We start from the raw sequence: 25,277 nt of genomic DNA, 5'->3' as shown, positions 1-25,277 counted from the left end.
TTAATACTTTCTCATAGAGGCGTAGCTGGGGGAGAGGTTTAAATTTAATGAAGTTTACCAATAAAAGTTCCGATGTTCCAGTTTCGTGAAACGTCCACGAAAACTGTAACGACTACTAATAAAACGTCGCATGCTATTCCCGTGGTCCATCCAGGTCAAAAAAGGGCAATACTTGGGCTGGCCTGTCTACCAAAACGTTCAACTCGCTTCACAGTTAAAGTGACCGACAAAGCTAATGAAGTCAAAACGAAGGCTGACTGCAATCGCACACTTAATACGCAGTGTGGCGTTAAGGGGAGACTCACGCCCGAACTCACGCTGTTCCCCCCCGAATGAAGACCTGAACCGCAGATCAAATAAGGCAAAAAAATTCAGTCTCTTCATTCTCAGAATTTTACCAAAAATTTTTTTTTGTTTAACCAATGAAGGCTTGCACCATCTTAAGGGCCACACTTCCCGGCCTTAAAACAGTGTTTCGGGGGACGACGCCGTACCTTAGTTTTTTTGCTGTTGGTCGTGCTGGTGGCACGGTGCCGCAACTCGGGTCCTCGGCGCTGGACACGGGCGGTACGCCGCCGTGCCTCCGTGCTTCCGCCATCAGCACTTCAAAACGAACTCCTCCTGCCTTCAGCCGTCCGTCGCATGACGTCACCTCGGTGGCCTCTCCCCGCCAGCGGCCACAAACAAGTAGCAAAACTTCAACACTAAATCGTAATACAAATTAACATAAAACAAATGAAGAACGGAAAACCTTATAACGGAAATGAAAATTAAATAAAAATAATACGATGTAATGATTTGAACAGGAGATTTTACCAAGAATTCAAAATTTTAAATCATAAATCAGCCCAAGTAGCCGCACCCGCCTTCACCGGTTCACTCTGTTCCTCTCTCTCTCTCTTCTGCACTTCTTTTAACTATTTTCTGTTCCCGCCGCCTCCTTGCGTCTTCCTTTTGGGGCCTTCCTCTTGTGTACCGTACACCAGCCTCTCTTTTTTTTGCCCCATTCTCCGCACATTTCTCTGATGATCTCTGCACAACGTAGACAGTTCTGTTTCTAGTTAACTTGTCGTGATATGAAATTATCTATTCCAGATATTCTGTCTTTTTTTTTTATATCCAATAGAAGTTTCTATGACTGGTAATTAATGCTGGTTTAAAAAAAATTGACCATTCTATCATGAAAATAAAATACCCGATACACTCTCGGCAGTGAATTAACAATTTTACAAGTTGGTAATATATAATTAATTAAATAACTAGTGTGTGTGAATAATCACGTGGTGATTTATTTTTCCTCAATCGTGTATTAAAAAAAGGTTAAGTACCTCACTGTAAAGGATTTCTCACATCAAAAGAATATATTTTCAAGTCTCAACAAGATGTTTCACATTTAGTAACATTTCAGTATTAAGTACTTTCATTATCAAGTACCAAAAAAAAAAAGTTTTTTATTTTTTTCAAATACATACGTTGAAATGAGATTTCACTGTGTGTACATTACGATACCAAATTTATATGGATTCAGCGGGTGGTTGTCGCTGAAAAGGGATGTAAAAGTATGTTTGAACTCTTATTGTATGATAGTAAGTAATGTTAAAAGGAAAGTTTTTGACGTGACAACGTCTAATAAATCGATGAACGCCGGCTGCACGCATGAAAAAGTGTCCCGTAACGCACATTGTCCCGTTACGCTGTGTCCCGTTACACTCATTGTACGCTTGCGCCACATCTATCTCTCTTCCACTCGATTGGAACAACCATCGATTTGACTTTTTCAAGGCACATTAAACTTGAAACACTCACATTCGTTTCCTACTTTTCCTATCATCGTCCTATCCTTAACAGAATAACACAGATTGGATGAAGTTAAATAGCAAACATGTATATAAGTTAAAGTTAAATTAATCTCTTCGTTAAAGTAATAAATATATTTGAATTAATGAGTGCAAATAAAAGTAAATTTATCAGTTAAATTGTAGATTTCATTTCACTTCTTTGTATCCATACAAAAAAGTGATAAATAAAAAAAAAATGATTCCATTTTATTCATAAAAGTATGCAATCATTTCATCAATGTTTTGTTATGATGTTGTCACGTTCAACTATTGTCCGTAAAGCGACTTTACATACAACCAATTTTTATTTTTTTTAATGTTAGATCGTCCCTACCGCTATTCTGCCTGTCCCTATACTCCGGGTCGGTTTGTGACGACGACGCGTGGTGTGTCCCAGGTGCTCTTGAAGCACTCGTACATGGAGATATCGTCGTGCGGGAGGACCTCGACGTGGCCCCACCACTTCGCCTACATCGCCGGGTGAGTGGCTCACCGGCTCACCGGCTCCCGGGCCGCGCGGCCGAGCCGACACTTCCATGGGCCCTCTCGCGCCCGACTGATAGCTCAGCGTACCAAAACTGTTGAAGTTATTGATCAGCAGTTTGTATCCCGTATCCACAACTAGACGGCAGTCGTAACTAAGACAACATGGTTAATTATTCCCCCCTAGCGGTTATGTCATTTGTGGTAATTGCAGGGGCGTAGCTAGTATTATTTTTTTTCTAGATGGGATGAATTTGTATTAATTGCCTGGAAAAAAAATGTAACAAATAATACATTTATCTGGTAAAACTCAAACAATTTTGCGTCACTGAAGATGTAAATCCTCTTATGTTAAAACTGATAGGTTTTCAATATGATAAAGAGGTGGGGAGGGGGGGGGGGGGGTGGAAGAAAAAAAAATCCTTTTACCTAAAATGCAACGCTTTGCAAGGAAAATAGTTGGTAGTCTTACAATAAATAGGTAGTGTATGCTTACATTTGTACGTTGAGTTTGGAAATAATACGAAAAATTTACTTGCCAAAGTATTCCTATCTGCAGCAATGGTGGATTATTTACTATATGATAGTTAAAAATTAAAATAATTGTTCGATGTCATGTTAAAATTTTAGAATTCTTATGTGTAAAAAAATAAATATTATTGCATGTGTTAAGCAGTTATCAAATTCTCATTAGAATACGTTTGCCTTGAACGATGATTCCCTTCCTTGCAGTGAGCAGAGCTGCAACATCGCAGAGTCGTTTACGTGCTTTGTGTTCGAGTGCCGAGACGAAGAGCACGTCGACAACATCTTGCACAGCATTGGTGAGTCGTCGCCAGGGTCGGGAAAAAATGGGGGGTTGTCTGTAAAGTTGGTTTACTGACGATAATTTTACGTGATAACGTCATAAGATACATTGATGAAAAATTGCATACTTTTTAATTTTCAAATTTTTTTTTTTGCAAATTTAATAATTTGTTTAAATATAATCACGAACAATTAGTTAAAAAGCCCGCCTTAACCTGTTTCATACTATAGAAGATTTCCTCGCACGGTGGTTGGCAGGTTCTTGCACACTCTGCTCAGGCGGAACGTTACAATTTTTCGCGCGTGCAGCCGGCGTTCATCGATTTATAAGACGTTATCACGTCAAAAAAAAAAATTCTTTTTTTAAAATACCAAACATTTTTTTTTTTGGATGTATACAATTAAATGCTGTTCCCAAACAAAGAATGCTTATTTTGACAAAAAAAAAAAAATATTTTTTTAAGGTTGATTTCCAAAGTGTCAATCAAGGTAGTCGCCCAGCCAGGCCGCTTTTTATACCCCATTTACAAATCATTAGATATTTCTTTATAGTGTCTTGATTATGAATAGCATTTAGGAGTCAATTCACATATGAATATTCAAGATTCATTTCAGTGTTTCATTTTTAACGCGTACACTTTGGACAGTGACACAAAATCCAAACAGGTTTTATAATGAGTGTTTTTTAAGTGTAAAATACGTATGTGATTAACCTGTTTTGTAAGTAGGATACGTAAAAGAAGGGAGCCTTTATCATTGATATTCCACCATAAAATCACACAGTCGCATCTATTAACTCTTTCAGCCACAATTTTTTTCAATTGATAAGATATCATTTAAATTTTTAAAATTATTTTTAACTTGATTTTTTTTTGAAAATTTATTCAGTAATATATTTAATATTTAGTTATAATAGTATATATATAATTATTTCATTATAAGATACTAGCTAATATACGCGTGCTTTGCCGTGACAATCTACTCACAGATAACACTCACTCACAGCTGTACCTCGAATGGAAAAAAATAAATCTTGGACTTCAGCCACCAAGGGTTTGTTTCATGAATTTCCATCGCGCAGAACGGGAATTTTGTGTATGAAATAAATAAAATAATTTAACAAGATTATTGTTTCTTGGATACAAATGAAGCTTCAACAATGCAGTACCGAAATTTATAGGTACATGTATATTTTCCAGAAACGACTCACATGCCACCTGTTGTGTCTCTAGGGTACTGTGTCCCTGGTACTTTCACGAAAGTGCCCGAAACAACATACAAAGTTTCAATTCAATTGGATAAACGATGTACGAATGCATAGACAACAAACATCAATTTTTGTATATAAGATAAAATTATTCTATTTTTTTTCCCCCCCCCCTTAGCCATAAAGTACGATGTCAAGTGGAATGTAAGCCTTGACCCACACATTCAACTTTCGATATATTCCATGCATCATTGAGATTTAAATGGTCCACTCCAGTGTACGACTATACTGAAAGGGTTAAAGTCCCGTAGAGGGTCGTCATGGGCGTCTCTGGCACATAAAGTTTCGTGGAGTGGCGGGGGGGGGGGGGGGGGATATAAAAATTAAATTATTTATATAAATGCTGGTACCTCCGTTGAGTTAAGTATAAAATGTCTGTTTATTTTCAAACCATGCTTTGTATGTAATCTTTATTTGGCAGTTGACACCTGATCTACTACCGTGTGTCATCCATCACTGTAAATACGTGTATTTTATAAACATGAAAAACGTATAAATAAAACTACTGGATGTACTTGAAAATATTGGGGGGAGGGGGACATGTCCCCTACGTCTCCCCCCCCTCGCTAGAGATGCCTGTGAGGGTTGTTACCGACGATAAGACTGCATTCTGGTGAATAGGCATGTGATATTCAAGTCAGTGTTACCTTTTTTTTTTACTTTTTTTTTTCCTTCGTCCCACCCCCTCCCCCCATCAAATGTACGTTACAGTGTTGGGGCAAGGACAAAAGACTTGCTTGTTTGTCTTTGTTTGAAGGGCAAGGATTCCAAAGGACGCACTTTGCCGTTTGAAGACTTAATCGCATCCTGTGGATCGTCGCGTTCAGAGTGTTTCGCACCGCGCTTCGCACAGGAGCGCCAATCTTCGTCGCTTTCCCCCCGATGATGGTTGCAAATGGTAAAAGTTTCATATCACGTATCCAAGTTCATCCCTTGATCCTGAAAGGTGTGATCCTGTGGTACAAAATGCTTGCTGGTTTAATTTAGTACGTCGAAAGATCCTGGACAGAACAGTAACTTGTGATATAACAAGGCATTATGATCATAAGTTAAATACAGTAGAAAAAATTACTTAAGACCTGTGCATAATTTGTTCATATTGCAATAGTTAAGGTTTTTGTGTGTCCAGGTTCTTTAGACATACTAAATTAAAACAGCAAGCATCATGTACTGTATAAACAATCGTGCCATCAGAATCAAGGGCTGGACTTCGATACGTAATACAGAACAATTACCATTTTCAGGTTTTTTTTCCAAAGGAAAATTATGCTGGCATTGCGGTGTTTTACAATCAATCATACAAGCCACCTTGTACGTTTGTTAACAACATTTCTGCTCTAAAATTGTTGTGTGTGTTACGTTAATTTTGTGTGTGAATTTTATGTGTGAATTTTATTCAGTGTTATGTCGAAAAATAAAATATTCTAGTGTTAAACTAAATACAAATTTTCTTTTGATGATGGAGCCCAAAAAATGCAGAAGTTGCACTCAGGTCAGGTACAAGTCGGGAATAGAGAACGATTTTTAGCTTTCGTGAGATGATTCAAATGAGCTGAAACTAAATATTTTTATTTAAAAAAAATATATTTATTTATTTGTGCATTCCTTTTTGCCACTCACTAATACAGTATAGTGTTTATGCTCTCCGCCTCTATTTTCAGCATCACTTCTCCTTTGGCCGCGTCCTTCAGGATGACTTGGCGCGGACTGGTCTCGCTGCGGGCAACAGAAACCCACCCAACTGCGATGAACCACGTGAACAGGAAAGCATTCGCAACAAGACGAATGTGAATCGTGATGACAGGCCCGACGCCTCAAAAGCCTCGAAGCAGCAAGTTGAAGGGGTTAGAGATAAACACCGAAAGATGACCTCTTAGGTCCCAACCAGGAGCGTAGGAACCGGGGGGGACAGGGGGGATGTGTCCCCCTGAACTTTTTGGGTGGAGGGGACTGTACCCCCCCCCCCCCCCGAACTTTCTATAGACCGTGATATTTTATTTTATAATATTATTCTGCCCAACTTTATTTGTAATTTCTTCACTCATCAAATTTTATCTTAAGGAAACAATAATAATTTTAACATTGATGTATCCAATGGTTAGATACAAAAACTACTTAAAAAGCGCTATTTTGCACTTTTAAAATCAAAATTTTCCGGTGGAGGACCCCCGGACCCCCCATCTTAGTAAGAGGGGAATGGGTTTACATGACATCAAAATCATTATTTGTGCCCCCCCAACTATATGAACACAGCTACGCCAATGGTCCCAACGGTTTTTGGCCGAGAGTACGAGGCGATACGGGACCAGGAATGGGACGGTACGGCCATGTCCTGAGAATGGGGGAAAAGAGAGGACTGCGTAGGAAAATGATGGAGTTGAAGTACACTGGAAGAATGCCCCAAGGAACACCAAACAGTAGGTGGGAAGAGCAGATAGTTGGAATGCAGGAGTCCATGGACATAGCCAGGGGGGGGGGGGGGGGGGGAGTTTCCAGGCCCCGAATTTAAAAAAAAAAAGTTGAAACACAGTTAGAGCTCTCATAGACAGAAACGGCAGTAATAGCGTTTTTCCGAGTGCAGTCTATATTTCATGCCAAGTTTGCACATGTGTCAGTATGTCTTTCGCACAAACTTGACATGCGTGTTTCATGTACTTATTAACATTATAACTTGTCTTAAAGAAATCGAACAATTGACTTAAGAAAAAAGTACATACGTATTAAACCAATTAAACAAATACATACAAAATTATAACCTGTCCAGTTTTCTTATTCTCAAGCAAAATCATTACTGAAAAAAATTATGCGTGTAAATGTTCGAGTAATAAAATTCTACTATTCCATTAGATTTTAGCGTGATAAAAATTTTCATTTTAAAATTCAAAAAATTCCATTATAAAGAATACTTAGTCATTAAAAATTATATGATGGTTGTATTAGCACGAAATCCTGGCTACGGCCTTGAGAAGAGCAGTTGTGGCCATAGACTTTGAGTCAGGTTACGATTGTTTCCCAACAACGTAGCGCTTATTCGCTGCCCAACCCGAATGTCTCGGAATTGCCACGTAAGAGTCGGTCTGCTATTCCCACGTTGTTTCGGAAGTCTAGAGACTCAGTGCTAGGAGTAGATGTAGAACACACGGACAATCTACATTAGGAGTCGGAGTGGGATACATTTTGTGGAAGTTGATCGATTCAGCTTTAGAGGAGTTAGTTTGGGATGATCATTGATCGTGTATCAGGGGCGTAGCCAGGAGGGGGGGGGGGTTTAGGGGTTTAAACACCCCCCCCCCCCTTTAGCACCAAATCTTTAATTAATTTCTTATTCATCACAAATTTTATATTAAAAGTTAATAAAATTTTTACCATTACAATATTTAAATTTAAGAACCGAAAACTGCTAAAATAGCACTATTTTACACCTTAAAATCCAAATTTTCCCCGGGGGAGGACCCCCGGACCATCCGCTTTAATACGGGGAGGGGGGGGGGGGGGGCATGCTTGTTAACTCCCCCCATACACAAATTCTGGCTACGCCACTGTCGTGTATTATCGGACAGAGTGTGTATTTTTGGAGTACAGATATTCCTTGCTGGAGAAACATCTTGACGTGAAGGTTTTAGCACGCGGGGCACGCGGGGGCACACTCACGCGTTGTGGAAGACGACGACGGTGACGTTGTCCGGCCGCAGGAAGGCCACCGCCTCCAGGGAGCTGCCCCCGGAAGCCGCCCGGAGCCCCATGCGGCGCGACCCGGGGGGCACGAAGGCCGAGAAGTGGCCGATGGCGTAGAACATGGGCTGCTTGTAGAACTCGTCCGTCGTCTTGTGGATGATGACGGGGGAGTCCGCCGAGTTGCCGTACCAGCTGGGGCCGCCGTCAGTGTTCAGCGCCAGGTTCCACTCCACCCAGCCGCTGGCCCAGTTGTTCAGGTTCTGGCGGGTTCAAGGCGGAGAGTTAGCATTAGGCTGGGCACGGACAAATGCGACGTGTCACGACACCGCACAAAGTATCACAACAGCTCAACACCATCTTCTCGCAACAGCTCAACACTGTATTTTTGTTACGTTATTCCTTCCCCACATTTTTTAAATCAAATTTTTTTGTCGCGATATTCACTTGAAGGATGGATTTTATAAAATGTGTCTTTCCTGCACTAATGATCTTCAACCAGCTCCATACTGAGGATAAATAGGTACATAAATTAAAACATTTTCCAAGTGAATTTTTTGCTCTAGTTGAAAAAATATATATAAAAAAGAAAAGAGTGTTTGACTGGTCAGTTGTAGACGCACGGCTGCATATGATGCCTTTGTCGACAAACATTTTTATATTCTCGCGCCAGCGCTGAACACTCCATCAATAAGACAGTTTTGTGATTCTGTAGGCATTGTTTTTTTGTATAAATAAATGTAAGGCAACTACTACCGTGTTTTATCGTGCCTCATTCTGTGTGTACTCAGTCACACTACGTCATGGCCTTTGTGAATCTCTTAACCTGTGTTCGCTGCCCCAACGAAGGCCATTTTATGTACTATTAAGCCTTGGTACATTTTCTTATAACTGTTATCATTTAAGGGACCATGATGGTTACCTTCAGTCTGATTGTGCGGATACAAATGAAGAAGACCCAAGTACTATCTTTTAATATTGTCGAAAAAATATTTTCAAACTTTTATTCCCGACATGACGTGTTTTGAAAAGTGATACTACTGACTACTTATTGTTTTTAAGTACAAATTTTTTTTTTATCCAGGAAATTGTAATGTAAATTTTTTTCTCTAAGCATTAGCCTGTTCTTTATTGTTACTCTGTCTTCATGAATCCAGAACATGTTTGAATAGTGATAGTACGGTTAAGATTTTGTTTTCTTTGAGCATAGGTATGTTTTTTTGAGGAAATTAGTATGTAGAGTAATGCAAATTTTGTTACATGCATATTTTTTTTAGTTCATTGTGAATTACCCTGTTCTTTATTTTAAAGTGTCTTCTCCCTAATTTTGAGACAAAAAAAAAATCCTTCCAATTGCAAAACAGAACTAGTCCCAATTCATGTTTCATAATAGGATATGTCCAAATGTAGAATGCAATAATACAGAATATTCAAAATGGTTTCTATTAATTACTTCACTAAGTTAAGATATTTTTTACTTCTTTTTGATGCAATTAGTGTTAAGTGACATTGATTATATAATTAGATACACTAAAAGAAGTTTTTTGTATAGGAAAAAGGTATACTAAAAAATTGTTATTTTTTTACTTGTCCCTTTTTGCAAATGGATAACAAATGTATTCAACCTCGGTTAAACATGCAACAAAAATAGTTGATTCTCAACACAGCCATACATATTCCTATGCACATGGTAATGCAATTCGACTCTTCTGAGCAAAGCTCGGTTTTTCATATAGTATTAGTTAATCATATGTGCATTAATTACCTCGATTATGCTTGTGGCATATTTAGCTGCTCTGTCCCAGAATCCCAATCGCACTCCATCAGTTCCTCCAGCTGGAATACAATCATCAGTATGAAACCAAATATTTTATGAAGTGAAAAAGAAAATGATTTTTTTTTTATTAAAAATAAAAACCTTCAGATGTAACACCTTTCCTCCCCAATTTTTTTTCTTGATTTTCACATACCGATATGGCGGATATTTGTTTATATTTGTACCAGCTGTTCTAGTCTGCTTTTATTAACGACTGTAGTTAAAGCTGTTCGGAAGAAAATTCGATCAAAATATTACTGGTTAAAATGGTTTATATACACATTAAAAGTTCAATAAGAATCTTCATAACACAAAATCCAATTATATGAGTTGACAATTTTCCTCCAATTTAACCTCCAATACAGGTACAGCTGATACAGTTGTAAACAAACAGCCGCCATATTGGTACGTGTAATGAAATGAAGTCCTCTCTCCTTTTGGCTTCATGTCCCTTGTCTGGAATAGGACTTGTATATTCCCTCTGCTTTTCCCTAATCTCCAGTGGCGGATCCAGGATTTTGGTTTGGGAGGGGCTTGACGCAGCTGAGGCTAGGCTTTATCAAGGCAAACACTAAAACAATAGTAGACCAAGATGCTTTTGGAGGGGGCTTGAGCCCCTTAGCCCCCCTCTGGATCTGCTACTGCTAATCTCTGAGAAATAAGGTGCAACACAACACAGTTCAATATAGCGATATGCTTATAAAGCCAATCATTTAACAAGATACATAAAAACCTTCAATGACGAGTTGAAGTGTAGTTAAGTAAGTCAAACTCACAAAAAGTACCTGCAGCAATTTTACGAAACCCTAATTTTGCTGCCAATATCGATATAAAAACTTTAAAAAAAGTATTATGTACCTTTAAATGTCATAATTTAACTATTCCTCTCAGTAGTGCAAGAAATAAAAAAAAATATAAAATATTTATTTTTCCTATGTAGTGTTTGTATTGTTTACTCTTGATGTTTTAGTTCAGAAAGGGTACAGATAAAAATTAATTTCCTTCCCAATTCTAATGACATAGAAAATTAATACAATATAATCGAATTTGTGGATATGAACTGAGTGCCATGTTGATGGTTGGGCTGAAGTCATGACTGTATTGTCGTAAACCGTTAGCGATGGCGAAAAACGTAGATCCTTTCGAGCAGGCTCACCTAGTAGCGCTCGTCGCTTCTACTTATTAAAATTTTAGTCCTTCTCCGGAGCCTACTTTGGGTGGTAGATTGTTCTACTTAAATATTTTTGATTCCATTTGAAAACGTCAAGAGTTTAATCGATGAGCGCTGAACTTAATGTAGGCCAAACGTTTTTGCGATCCCGTGCCATCGCGCCTATTCGAACAGGTTTTTTCTGCAGTGTAATAATTTGACATGGTGCGTCTTCTGGACGACCATGTGTTCGACAACGCAGGCACCAAAGTGTGCACGACGCCTAAAGGGAACATGTACTAAAACAATTTTTTTTCGTGAACCGCAAGTATCTTGCCTGTTGCTGAGAGCGAGCCAGATACCGGAAATTAAAGACTTGCACCCACATGGGTCACATGACAGCCTTGTTACCTAGAGGCACCGCCAGGTACAGGTGACCTTCCAGGCGCCCCAGAGTATCAACAGACGGCAGGGGCGCAACAACAGGGGGGGGGGGGGAGGGTATTTTGCCCCCCCCCTCTGAAACCTTGAAGTGGGGGCAAACGGAGGCAAAGAAAGTGCTGTGTAATCAATTTTTAGATAATAAAACTGCTTAAATAGCACCATTTTCCACCTTGAAATATTAATTTTCCCGGAGGATGACCCCCGGGCCCCCCGCTTCAATAGGGGGGATCGATGATTCTTTATAAAAAGGTATAGTGCCCCCCTTTTGGAAATTTAGCTGTTGCGCCCCTGACTGACGGCATTATCAGTAAAGCGCCGATAACCCCACGGACATCAGAATTGAAGGGTGGCTTTGGTTGAGGATCCATTGTCAGAGGACGCAGCCTTGTACCGGCCGGTGGAGCCACTCACAGAGGTAGCAGGCCTCGGTGGGCAGCAGGAACTTGTCAGGGTACAGATCGTGCACTCGTCCCAGGAGCTTGAGGTTGTCGCTGTTCTCGTCGTACCAGTGGTAGGCCACCCCTTCGGCCATGTCCTTCACCGTCTCGTTGCCGAAGTGCTGCAACACGGCACATGCGCCCCTCATCTCTGTCCGCTCGCATCCACAAACTACAGTAAACTCCCTAATTATCCGCGCATGCTGCGAAAAAAATACATAACGTATGTAAATCTGTATTTCATTTCAAGTGGGCAGATTTGAAACTCTACTCACGAGTGTATTGCGTGCAGTATGCAGTTAAAACGCCACAGGTTCTTCTCGGAACTCTTGCTGTAGGCTGGCACGCGTTGCTATTTTTTTCTCTGTCGCACTTAGTTTCTAGTCGTATTGTTGAGCACTTTTATGTTTACATTACTGAAATGTACTTTATGTTAATTGTTCAATAAAATGTTACAATTTTAGCATCATTTAAATTTTTTTTTCTGTTAACTGTAAATTTTACTGTACATAAATGTTTAGATTTTTAAGTTTAAATTAATGTTTCCTTTTTTGTTTCCCATCTTCGGCTCTTTTGCGGATTATCCGCGATTTTCACTATCCGCGGTGGCCCTGCCACTTGATTTCGCGGATAATCGGGAGTGTACTGTATTTCCTTTGAATCTGGCACAAAAATATATCTCCACTGAGCACCATGCTCTGGAAGAGGCAATGGGAGCGCAATAATAGTATACTTCAGACCACAACTGACCTTTGAAGTTGGTTAGATTTTTTTAACATAGACTATGTAAGTGGTGCTACTATGGTAGGTATACGCAAACTTTAAAATACGATAAAATCAAAGTTTTGTTACTTTTCAAGATATCGAAAATTCACCAGAACAGACTATAGGGGTAAAAAAAAAAATCGGATCCCTCATTTAACTAAGAGGTATGACATACCCCACCCAAAACTCTCAGTATCATAACAAGAATTTGAAGGATAAAAAAAAATCCTGTTGTATTTCCTCATGAGCATTATTATCTAATATAATTTTTTTTTTTACAAGACGATATAATTGTAAGATGCTGGGTAAGATCTTGGGTTCAAACTGTTTTTTTGTTAACATTTATTATATCATTTAATATTTAAAATTTTCACTCTTTTGAATACAGCACATACATGCCTTGTTATAAATAGTTTCTCCTGCATAATAATAATAATGATATTAGTAGCTTGGCTTCTGAGTTGTAGCCGTGTCCTTGGCGAATAATTCACCTACGTTTCGGTCGACACTGCAGTCGCCATCATCAGGGCAGTCACCACACCATATCCAACAATACAAGAAAATATACATTCGAGAATCAGTAGAAATATTAAAACACCCAGCAAACATTAATCGAGAAGATGGCTACAAATTAAGCAAAATATGGTACCCACTCTTTAGAAATCCTCAAAACATAGCTCCACATGCAACATCAAACAGATCGCCCCTGATCGGCCAAACAGCCCAGCCAGCCAGGGGGGGGGGGGGGGGGGGGGGGGAACTAAGCACCTCTGTAGACTCTTTTCTACTCTGTCCAACTCTTCATCCAGACCATCCTATGTCTCCTGTAAATTCTCCTACACTTAATGCATGCAAATTTGCATCCCGCATGACAGTGCCCAGGGTTCCTGTGTCCATGCAGGTTTTTACCTGGGCCCAACCTATCTCTAGTTATAGACTAGATTTATGAGTGAGGGGAGTTAGTCATGGCTGGCCAATCCCCTCCTAGCACATGATGCATGCGACCCTCTCCCTGCATGGCTGATCCCAGCACGACCAGGCGTATAGGCCTCGGCCTGAGACGCACCTAGGTCCATCCCTAACCCGGACCCCTCCTGAATACACTCAGTTTTAATTTAGGTTAGGAAAAAAAATAATTGGTAAGAACCTCAGTAGGTAAACTGCTCACTGATGATGGCGACTTCCAATGTCGACCGAAAACGTCAGTGTGAAATTATTTGCCCAGGACGGCGGCTACAAGCCCAGAAGCCAAGCTTCTTCAGACAACAGCCGTGAGAGCCTGAGAACATTATTAATAAATGATGTTATTCCTGTCCGAGTGACTAGAGGTTGTAATAATAACATCAGTATCCACACTGTATGGCTGCCTGGGCAGCTTTGGCTGGGCTGACGAGTGAAGTCGCCCCGCACCCGGGGGCGCATGCGCCCCTGGTTAATAATAACCCAGGAGTGCCCAACCACAAAGCCGCAAAGCCCAAGCACCCAACCCCTGCATGGTTGATCTTTCAACCCCTCCCAACTCTTCTTACCTGGACCCTCTTGTCGAGTAGTTACCTGCTTGCTTAATGTATGTTATTCGATCCCCGCATGACCCGGCCCCAGGGTTTTCCCTGTGTCTATGCAGGTTTTACCTGGGTCACATTAGCTAGCTTTTAAGCTAGGCGACCAATGGGGCGTCAGCCACGGCGCCAATCGCAGCCATGGCTGGCCAGTAAGCCCCAATTAGCACACGATGCACGCGCCCTTGTCCTGCATGGTTAAAAACCCCGCATGGTAGAGAGTGCATAGGCTTCGGCCTGAGACACACTTAGGTCCCCCCCCCCTAACCAGGACCCACCCCTTACACACTTAGAATTAACTTAGGCTAGGAAAAAAAAAAAAGAACCTCAGTAGGTAACTGCTCCCCGATGATGGCGACTGCGATGTCGACCGAAAATGCCGGTGTGAAATTATTCGCCAATGAACGGCGGCTACAAGCCCAGAAGCCAAGCTACTTCAGACAACGGCCGGGAACGCCCGAGAACTTTGTTAATAACTGATGTCATTCCTGTCCGAGTTACGTGGACTGACCAGGTCGGCGAACAGCCCCACGGTGCCGCGCGCGTCGTCGCCCACCATGACCTTGAGGCGGCCGAAGCCGGCGGCGGCGAGCGCGGGGCGCAGGTGGCCGGCGAACCAGTCCCGCAGGTCGGCGGGCTCCCAGCCCATGGTGTTCCAGTTGCCCGTGTAGTAGCCGTTGGCCAGCGGCTCGTTGTGGGGCGTGACCCCCCAGAAGTCCAGGCCGTGCTGCTCGTACGCGCGCAGGAACCTGGGGAGGCGCAGCGGGGACTGGAGGGGGCGCATGACGAGTCCTGTTGACTCCAGGCCAGCAGTGCCTTTGAATATATATATATGTACTGTATAGAAGTCGCGAGCGGATAGGATTTACTCTACGTTTTTCAGAAGCGCATGAATAGCAGCTTGGGAACTTCACCGCTGCAGTGCGCTGCCGTAACGCCCTGTATCGTCTTAGTTGTTATTTACACGTTAGAGCGCAGCACTGTCGCCCGTTGTCATTCCCCCGCACCCCCCACCTATCATTCACTGCAGCTCAAGGTCGTTCAGCGGGAGGGGGGACGGGGTGTTTGAAGAGTTCGACACTTGTCCGCTAGGGACCACCACAAGTCGATGCCCTAGAGACGGTGGCGATTGTGGCGGTGAATTAATCAACTACCTCAAAACCGTATTAGAAGTTTTAACCTGGGCTGGCGACTTCTATACAGTATATATATTCAAAGGCAGTACTGAAGCAAGTGGGGGAGGGGGGGGGGAAGGTAAATGTTCAGGAGGCGGATGACTAGCGGATCGGCAGTGCCGCTATCTGTCGGTCGTCCGTAATCATAACAAAAAAAAAATGTGAAAATTTAAAAACCAATCTAAGTCTTAGGTTTGTAATGTTAGTTTAACTACTGGATGATTAATTGCTTAGTAAAAAAAAGGCGGTTTTGTCTGTAAAGTCGGTTTACGGACGATAATTTCACGTGATAACGTCATAAGAAAACATTGACGAAAAATTGCATACTTTTTTTAATTTTCAAACATTATTCACAGTTTTATTGCATTTATAATTTAAATAATTTGTCTTAAATATAATAACGAACAGTTAGTTATAGAAATAAACTGAATTCAAATCAATGTCAATATATTGTTAATTAGAAATGACGAAATTGGACAAATAATTCTAATTTTTTAAATTGCTGCTTTTAAATAGCCCGCCTTAACCTGTTTGATATTACAGAAGATTTTTCTTGCACGGTGGTTGGCCGGTTCTTGCACGCTCTGGCTCAGGGCGGAACGTGACAATTTTTTCGCACGTGCAGCCAGCTGGCGTTCGTCGATTTATAAGATGTCATCACGTCAATAATTCAAACTGTGGGAAAAAACTCTTAAATGCTGTTTTAAATTTCGGAATCAACTAATCTTCGCTCCGATGGAAAATAATCGACGGGCGCGATAACGAAAATTAATAGGAAATTATTCATGTTATTAACTGAAATCAAGATGGCGTCTTTTGGTTCCTGTCTCGCGGTAATGTCTGGGAACAGCCTGGTGGGGAATGGTCGACGGGGGACGGAACGCGCTCACTTGACGTAGTAGTTGGCCCAGCTGGCGTAGTACTCCTTCTTGAGCCTGCTGGCCAGGGTCGTGGAGTTGATGTTCTTCATCCAGTCCGGGGCCGACCAGGGCGCCGAGAACAGCTTCACCGAGGAGTTGCTCAGCTCCTGGGCGCGGCGGATAACGGGCATCTGCGCACGGCAAGCCACCAGCCCCTTCGAGACTGTCACGGCTGACGCGCCCACCACGGTAGATACAGTAAAACGTATTTTTGTCTTACCAAAGGCATTGTAACTACCCAAGTTAACTTTTAGACATTTTTTTATACAGCATGATGAGTTAAGGTTAACTGATTAAATATATTTTTTTGATGCTAAAGTCACGCAAAGAGTTTTTTTTTTCTCCTTTAAAAGTACATCAAGCTAGCCACTGGCGTCATTTTGGTCGCCATCATGGATCAATAAATTAAAAAAAAATTATTAACATTAATATAATTTTTTTAAATAAATAAAAACACACATTATAGAGTTAAAAGTCCCTGGTTCGAACCCTGCTAGAAAAAAATAAAATTTATATATATATTTTTTATTTTATGAAATCTTAGTTTGAAACTTGACGCAGATTGGCCGCCCCCCCGGACATGTCTGACGGCCGGCTGGAGGGGCGGTCGCCGGCGCACCTTGTACAGGTAGTCCTCGACGGTGAGGTTGAAGTACCGGAGCTGGCCGTCGCCCGGGTGGTCGTCGTCGTACTCGTAGTAGCGCAGCGAGAAGTCGCAGCCCGCCACGGGCACCCTCAGGAACGTGTAGCCGATGCCCTCGGGGGCGAAGTACGCCCTGCGACACGCGACACACACGTGGCGTCACGGCGCGGCGGCGTGGCTCACTCCTGGTTCGTAGTTACGTACAGAATGTAGGGAAACCTTCTTTTCAACAGACGAGAGAACCGAATGTCCAATCGGGCATCTTCGGGGGGAGGGGGGGGGGGGGGTGTTTGTTTCAGGGGCGTAGCCAGGGGGGGGGGGGGGTTTAGGGGTTCAACCAACCCCCCCCCCCCCCTTAGCACCAAATCTTTAATTAAATTTCTTATTCATCACTCAAAACAAATTTCATATTAAAATTAATAAATATAAAAATACCATTACAATATTTAAATTTAAGTACTACCGAAAACTGCTAAAATAGCACTATTTTACACCTTAAAATCCAAATTTTCCCGGGGGAGGACCACCGGACCCCACGCTTTAATACGGGTGGGGAGGGGGGGCGGCATGCTTCTTAACACCCCCCCCCCCCCCATACACAAATCCTGGCTACGCCACTGGTTTGTTTATTGTAAATGTGCTGATAAAAGTATACCAATGGTCAAATAGGTTAGGTTGGCTACACTATAAATGCTTTAAAACATTGTGTGGACGGTTGATTGGGTTAGGATAGCATACATTAAAGATAGTACGGAAAAAGGAAAAGCGAGCGTGAACTTCGGGGAACTTCCGGGTTTTTGGTCTCTCTCGTCTGTGAAAGAAAGGCTTCCCCCGAGGTAAATGGCACCCACTGTTGACAGCTGATTTACAATTTTTTTAAAAAAAAAAGGGGGGGGGGGGGGGTTTGGTCTGTAAAGTCGGTATACGGACGATAATTTTTTGTGACAACGTCATTGATGAAAAATTGCATACTTTGTTTTAATTTTCAAACATTATTTACAGTTTTTTGCACAATTTTAATTTTAAATAATTTGTTTTAAATATAATCACAAACAATTAGTTTAAAAAAAGCCCGCCTTAACCTGTTTGATGTTATAGAAGATTTTCCTCGCACGGTGGTTGGCCGGTTCTTGCACGCTCGTCTCGGCTCAGGCGGAACGTGACAATGAGTCATGCTTTTTTCGTGCGTGCAGCCGGCCCGCGTTCATCAATTTATAAGACGTTATCACGTCAAAAATATTATTTTGTACTAAATAGTTAAATATAATAATTTTGAATATATTTTTTAATTTTGATTTTTGATTTTTTTAATTCATAAGTTAGTGTTACAGTTGTCATTCTGAAAGTTAAAAATAATAATTAAATGCCAAAACACCAATTATTATTTCACAGTAGAAATGATTTGTAGCTTTTGGTCACTACTGATAACAAGACATTCAATAAAATAATGTGATATGCTCAATAGAACATTTTTTTTTAAAAATATTAAATAAAATAATTTTTTTTTACAAAAACAGTTGATAAAAGGTGGCATCTTTCAATTACATCTCCTTAAAAATTAAAAAAAAAAAATGAATACGGAGATGACTTCAATGCTTTTCTGAGAGAGAAGATAATATAAAATAATATCTGAAGCAGTTACTTTTAAAATTGACAAATACATATTTTTCTAAAGCTTCTAATTTCTTCCACTTCTTCTAGAGTGGATAGTTTAAGATATGATTACAGGTTGGATTTTATTTTAAAAGAACATTTGGGGTTTCTGTTATTTAGGGGTCTGTGTAGAAAAATTTGGGTAGGGGAGGGTTATTGGATGCGAAAACAATCTTGCAATATATATTTTTTTATTTCGCTTACTGTTATACAAAGAAGGCTTCTGGTAAACAATGCAATTACGTTCTTTGTAAATATTATGGTATTTTAAATTGAAATTATCTGACATTAAGGAGATAATAGAAATGATAGCAATTACTTTAAAAATAAGTTTTAAATAAAAACGATTTTTTTAAAAATGCGTTGAGCTATTCTATTTTAACCAAATAAAAATTGCATTCTAATCATCCATTATTATATTAGGTAGGTACTGAAAACAAAAAAAAAAAAAAAAAAACCTTATGAATACTGTCTCATAATTCAACGTCAACCTGGAAACAGTTGATAGGATGGTAAATTAAGGTTCTGAATAAAACAAATTTTAAAAAAGAATAACAGTGTTTGAGTTATAGACATTGTATTGAAAGATACACACATATAAATATAGCAAAATATAAAAAAAAACTGGTATTTTGTACGTACCATAAACTTGCGACATATTTTAAATGAAATAACTGCAAATAAATATATTTATTTACCATCTAAGTTGAATAAAAAAATAATTGGTACAGTGGAATTAGTATGGGGTGGCGATACTAGGTATTTTCGGGAAAGGTTTTCAGCTTTGTTGGTTTGAAAAAGAAAAAAAAAGAATAAAATAAATTTGTGGGAGTGGTCAGGCACCATTACAGCAATGTTCTGGGCGCGTGTACAATACGTAGAGACTGGAAAAAATTCGCGAGTTAAATGACCTCCAGGATAGACTACATGATCCTCTGCCCTACTTGGGCAACCGGCGCCCGTTCATTGGGTGCTGAATTTTGAGACGTCTCGAGTCGGTAACTTGTGATTGGATACTTATTTTATTAACGGTCTCTGATTGGCCGAGAGTCCTACATATTAACAGTGAACCAATAGCAGAAGCAGCACAACTGTATAGTTATTTGAATTTTAGCATACCACGAAATGAACCCGCGAATTTTTCCGGTCTCTAAAGGCCCGTCTACAATATCAATGTCCTAAACTGTGTCCGAAGGACACTCGTCGCTGATTGGTCCACGTGACCCTCTGACGTCATGCGTCAAGTGGGCGAAGGTCCGAACTACCTGGTCCGAAGACATTCGTCAATTTGAACTTTTCGTCCCATCCCGTGTACTTCGGACACAGAAAAAGGAAAAGAACACTCACGATATTTGAATTTACGGTTCCCGTTTGAAAACGTGGTGTTTGCTTTTGTTATTGAAGGAAATGGAAGGTGCGTTGTAAGTCACTCATAACTTACATAAATTTCATAAGTTCAATCTCAAACTACAAAGCATCGAAACAATAAACAAAAACATTTGGTTTGGCACATTTACTGCGCTCTGGTGACAAGTTTAGAAATCAATACATTCGGACATCGGGCAGGGAAGTTTCCGGTGAGACAATGTGACGTCACTCACATTCGGATAAGGACACGGACCACGCACAGGTTCCGGACTATTGTAGACGGGCTCTAAGTCAATACGGCGATGGCGAGGACGGAAAGCGACTTCCAACCACCACAAGTCGTGGAAGCTCGGCGCGTCTCCCGACCAGATCCCCCTGGCTCCGTCGCCTCACCTCAGTAGCTGTTCCTGTAGCGTCGCGGTGAGGGACTTGATGTTGAAGCCCGCGGAGTCGGTGATGGCGCCGCCGAATCCCAGCACCTCCTGGTGCCTCTGGTTCCTGTCCACCGAGAAGCTCAGCGGCGACTCGGCCCCCGCTGCGGGGTTCTCTGTAAGGGGGAGCTGAATTGTTGCCCCTTGGATGGGAAGCCCTTCAGGAATTTTCTGGCAGCAGGGCCGGTGCAAGGTAAATTAACGCCCTAGGCAAAAAAACCTTAATTCCCCCCCCCCCCCCCCCCCGGCCGGTTACCCCAAAAAATTTTTTCCTTGCCTCAAAATACATCACGTAAGCCTAAGATTTTGTCAACAATCAAATGTAAGAAGGCTTGTGTTTTTTTTTTACTTTTTTACTTATTACAAATCATAAACAGGTCACCGTGGACTTTAAATAATTACTTATATCAATATAAACATTCCAAACTGTTACAAAAATCCATTTTCATCTAGTTTCAATAATCGTTAAACATATCATATCAGCTGTTATGTGTCGTGCTGCGCCGCCCCCAGCTACTTGGCGCCCTAGGCGGTTGCCTAGTTCGCCTGTATGGACGTGCCGGCCCTGTCTGGCAGTGATTTGTTTGTACAGCGACTGGAAGGGCAGCCCATCCAATTTCTGAAAACATCTTCTTTAAGTGTTTAAATAATCCTGAAAACTTGCCCCTTGGAAGGGCAGCCCATCAGAATTTTTCTGACAATAGTGTTTTTGAAAGGTTGTCTGAATTGTTGCCCCTTGGATGGGCAGCCCTTCAGGATTTTTCTGACAGAAATTAGTTTCCCTAGGGAATTCTGAAAAAAATTAATTCTTTAAAACAACATCTTCAAGCCAATCTGGAATAAATATCGACGATGCTTTTGAATTCTACCTAAAGAAATTTTGATATTTTCCTGAGAAATTATACCCCGGCTGATTCTGTAAATTCCAACAATCAAATTCAGGTGAAACCTCGTCATTATGAGCCAATACAGATTTTTATTGTTAGGTTGTTGGCCAGCACTTGAAATTACAGGTTAGTAACATTATTCTTCCTTTCCCCATTGACGTCCATTTTGAATTTTTATTTTATTTTGCTGATTGCAGATTTTTTTTATGAAGAAACAAACCATTATAATTATAGACCAGAAAAATTTGCGGGTTCAATGACCTTTAGGATAGACTCCAATATCCTTTACACACTCGGGCAAATGCCAACTGTTCATTGGCTGCTGACTTGTAAGTCGTCACGACTGGGTTACCTCTGTGATTCGACACTTCTACGAGTGAAGGTCTCTAATTGGCCCTCCAGTCCTCCAGATTAACAGTGGACCAATGGCAGAAGCAGCACTAAGGTATAATTATTTGAATTTTAGCATAGCACGTAATGAACCCGCGAATTTTACAGGTCTCTAATCATAATCATCCCTGTCAGAATTGTGTATTTGAAGAGAGGGAATCCAGAAGGGTCATCAGTGGTGGACCAGCCAACTGGAACTGGCCCTTACCGACGGAGTCGGAGAAGCTCATGTCCATGGCGCTGAACCTCTTGCCCGCCTTGGAGGACACGTAGTGTCGCAGCGTCCTGCCCGCCAGCTGCTGCGCCGTGATTGGCTGGACGGTGTCGCAGTAGGTGGAGTTGCACACGCACACCACGCTGCCATGTTGGTAGTCCCTGGCCACGCACGGAGACGCTGCCAACGCTGCGAAAAAAAAAACCCAACCAACATAACAAAACCCCCTTGCAGTCCTTTTCAATTTTTCGTGATCAAAAAACAAACCCGCGTATGCAATGGTGAAGATACATAGATCTGAAAAAAAATTTTACGTGATAACGTCTTAATAAATCGATGAACACCGGCTGCACGTACAAAAAAAAATTGTCACGTTCCTGCCTGAGCCAGAGCGTGCAAGAACCGGCCAAACCACCGTGCGAGAAAATTTTTTCTATAATATCGAACAGGTTAAGGCGGGCTTTTTTTTTTTTTTTTTTTTTTTTAACTAATTGTTCGTGATTAATATTTAAACAAATTTATTGAAATTTAAATTTTGCAAAAAAATGTAAATAATATTTGAAAACTAAAAAAAAGTATGCAATTTTTCATCAATGTTTTCTTATGACGTTATCACGTAAAATTATCGTCCGTAAACCGACTTTACAGACCTCCCCCCCCAGGGGCGTAGCTAGGGGGGGGGTTTAGGGGTTCAAACCCCCCCCTTAGCACCAAATCATTAATTAATTTCGTATTCATCACTCAAACAAAATTCATATTAAAATTAATAAAATTTTTACCATTACAATATTTAAATTTAAGTACCGAAAACTGCTAAAATAGCAATATTTTACACCTTAAAATCCAAATTTTCCCGGGGGAGGACCCCCCCGACCCCCCGCTGTAATACGGGGGGGGGGGGGGGCAGCATGCTTCTTAACACCCCCCATACACAAATCCTGGCTACGCCACTGTCCCCACCCCCCCTTTTTTTTGTGGTCATGCGCCGTTGCTGGTTTTCATTGTATTTCACAGAAAAAAATAAACTAGGGATGTAACCAGAAGGGGGCAGACTGAATACGTATCTTCTGCCCTGGGCGCTACATTTGAGGGGGAGGGGGGAAGCGCTAAACTGGCAGATTAATTTTTACTATAGACACTATAGATATTTACTTGAATATTGTAGTGTTAGAACACAAAAAAAAAAAACTGCAAAAGTGCAGATGGACTGATTTTTTGTAGCAAAAGATACATACATATATAACGTCAAAAATTTGAAAACTGGTATTTTTCATGTACTAACCAACTTAAGATGAATTAAACAATCTATTTATTTACCATCTAAGTTGAATCAAAAATATTTTTTGAATAGGGGCATTAATATGTATAGGTGATATGAAACTGCGCTGAAGTTAGCTCTATCCGCCGGCTCCATCCGGCCGCCCGGGCCAAGAAGCTTGGGACAACAACAGCCTAAGTCATTCCACGCAACTACGGCAATTTCCACCCGAATTTTTATATTTTTACAAAAACATGTGCGAAGATAACGTTAGAACAGGTACATAGCGACATTCATACATGTGTGTACTATCAATAAAAATTAAAACTAGAGTGTGAACCATCGTATACAGGTTACACCAGTGGCTCTAATATCCTCGAATGTGTGATTTTCATATTCTCTGTCACAAACCTTATTTTTTTTGACGTTAGGTATAACGTCTTATAAATTAATGAACGCCGGCTGCACGCACGAAAAAGCATGACTCATTGTCACGTTCCGCCTGAGCCGAGCGTGCAAGAACTGGCCAACCACCGTGCGAGAAAATCTTCTATAATATCAAACAGGTTAAGGCGGGCTTTTTAAAATCAGCAATTTAAAAAATTTGATTTATTTGTCCAATTTCGTCATTTCAAATTAACAATTTATTGACATTGATTATTTGATTTCAGTTTATTTCCATTACTAATTGTTCGTGATCATATTTAAACAAATGATTTAAATTAAATTAGCAAAATCTGTAAATAATATTTTAAAATTAAAAAATGTGCAATTTTTCATCAATGTTTTCTTATGACGTTATCACGTGAAATTATCGTCCGTAAACCGACTTTACAGACAACCGTGCCTCGGTTTTTTTTTTAAACACACTTTGCGAACTTTCTACGATTGAGAAGTTACATAGCGACCTTAATACATGTGTGTACTCTATCGTAGAAAGATCGCAAAGTGGGTTTAGAAAAAATAATGTTTGTAACAGAGACCATGAAAATCACACATTCGAGGCTATTAGAGCCACTGGCGTAACCTGTATACGATGGTTCGCACTCAATTTTTATTTTTTATTGATAGTACGCGCAAGTAGGAAGGTCGCTATGTATCTGCTCTATCGTTATCTTTACACATTTTGTTGTAATAAATAAATAAATAAATATATATATATATATATAAACTCGGCCGGAAATTGCTGTAGTTGCGTGGAATGACTTAGGCTGTTGTTGTCCCAAGCTTTCTGTCCCGCACGGCCGGATAGAGCCGGCGGATAGAGCTAACTTCAGCGCATTGCTTTGACCCTGATTTTCGACAAGGAATTTTTATGATAATACTGCCCACTGTGTTAAAATTCACTAAACCAGTTATTACCATCAAGTTTCCCCTTTGTATTTTTTTTTTTTAACTTTGGTTCGCGCCATCTGCTGCAGTTGGCAGCACTGCTGTTACACATTTCCGTTCCAGTCGACTTCCGTTACATCCACGAAATTATTCCCACAAAATGCTGCATACTGAAAGTTAAGACGTTACACATCATAAGTAAGCATGTGCAATGAAACCTGAAACGATGCGACCCTTCTGTTAAATGTGCATTATGGGTTTCAGCCACACCTTATCCTCAGAATATTAACATTTCCTTAAAAAAAATATTTTTTCATACCTGTAATTACTCCACATTCATTCCATCATTTCTCATCGTCTATCAGACCTAGTTGCCGATAGGGCGTTGATCCTATTCATCCTAACTTTAAATCATTCATCCATCCATCCATCCCTTAAATTAACCCATCCACTTATTCAGCCGTTCATTCTATAATAAATTCTTTTCTCATCCATTCAATAGCTCAATCATTCATTTTAAATTTGAATATTTCATTAATTCACCTTTCGTTCAGTCATTCGTCGATTCATTCGTCATGCATTCATTTCTCCAAGATCGTAAGATAATTGATCCAAGCATGGTGTACCTACACACGTCTATAAAATATTTCTAGACCATTAAATTAGTTCTGCCTTTTGCAGATTCTTACATGCTGTGCAGCACAAGTATCCGAAGAACGCTAAGTGTATCAGCATTGTTATCTTTCTGATAAGCGCACAAACCAATTT

At 40.6% G+C, this 25,277-nt stretch overlaps 2 protein-coding genes across 4 annotated transcripts in view; one reads left to right on the top strand and one right to left on the bottom strand.

Moving 5' to 3' along the window:
* Window positions 1-6,870, top strand: part of LOC134541445 (uncharacterized) — a 19,619-nt gene extending 12,749 nt beyond the window's left edge. The window contains exons 8-10 of one of the 3 annotated variants that reach the window (XM_063384908.1): window positions 2,236-2,318; window positions 3,054-3,145; window positions 5,153-6,870. In XM_063384908.1, the coding sequence (XP_063240978.1) occupies window positions 2,236-2,318; window positions 3,054-3,145; window positions 5,153-5,187 (210 nt within the window). In that variant the 3' untranslated portion in view covers window positions 5,188-6,870. Of the gene's footprint in view, window positions 1-2,161; window positions 2,319-3,053; window positions 3,146-5,152 lie in introns of those variants that run through there. The other 2 variants (XM_063384907.1, XM_063384909.1) reach the window with 2 other exon arrangements.
* On the bottom strand, window positions 5,959-25,277 carry LOC134541443 (lysosomal acid glucosylceramidase-like). The gene is made up of 10 exons (XM_063384904.1): window positions 25,199-25,277; window positions 21,914-22,108; window positions 20,391-20,544; window positions 16,953-17,109; window positions 16,304-16,464; window positions 14,750-14,987; window positions 11,889-12,036; window positions 9,833-9,903; window positions 8,047-8,330; window positions 5,959-6,111 (listed from the first exon to the last, which is right to left on the bottom strand). The coding sequence occupies exons 1-10, from the start codon at window positions 25,242-25,244 to the stop codon at window positions 6,015-6,017; spliced, it is 1,551 nt and encodes a 516-aa protein (XP_063240974.1). The 5' UTR covers window positions 25,245-25,277; the 3' UTR covers window positions 5,959-6,014.

Source organism: Bacillus rossius, chromosome 18 (assembly GCF_032445375.1).
Source record: "Bacillus rossius redtenbacheri isolate Brsri chromosome 18, Brsri_v3, whole genome shotgun sequence".
In the NCBI taxonomy this organism is placed as follows: domain Eukaryota; kingdom Metazoa; phylum Arthropoda; class Insecta; order Phasmatodea; family Bacillidae; genus Bacillus; species Bacillus rossius.
This window is presented reverse-complemented; position numbering and strand designations above follow the sequence as displayed.

Coding starts and splice junctions, on each gene's coding strand:
- LOC134541443 (XM_063384904.1), bottom strand. CDS start 25,244: ATGCTGATACACTTAGCGTTCTTCGGATACTTGTGCTGCACAGCAT. Junction 17,110..20,390: donor CTACAGGAACAGCTACTGAG/GTGAGGCGACGG, acceptor CGCGTGTCGCAG/GGCGTACTTCGCCCCCGAGG. Junction 16,465..16,952: donor TCGAGGACTACCTGTACAAG/GTGCGCCGGCGA, acceptor TGCCGTGCGCAG/ATGCCCGTTATCCGCCGCGC.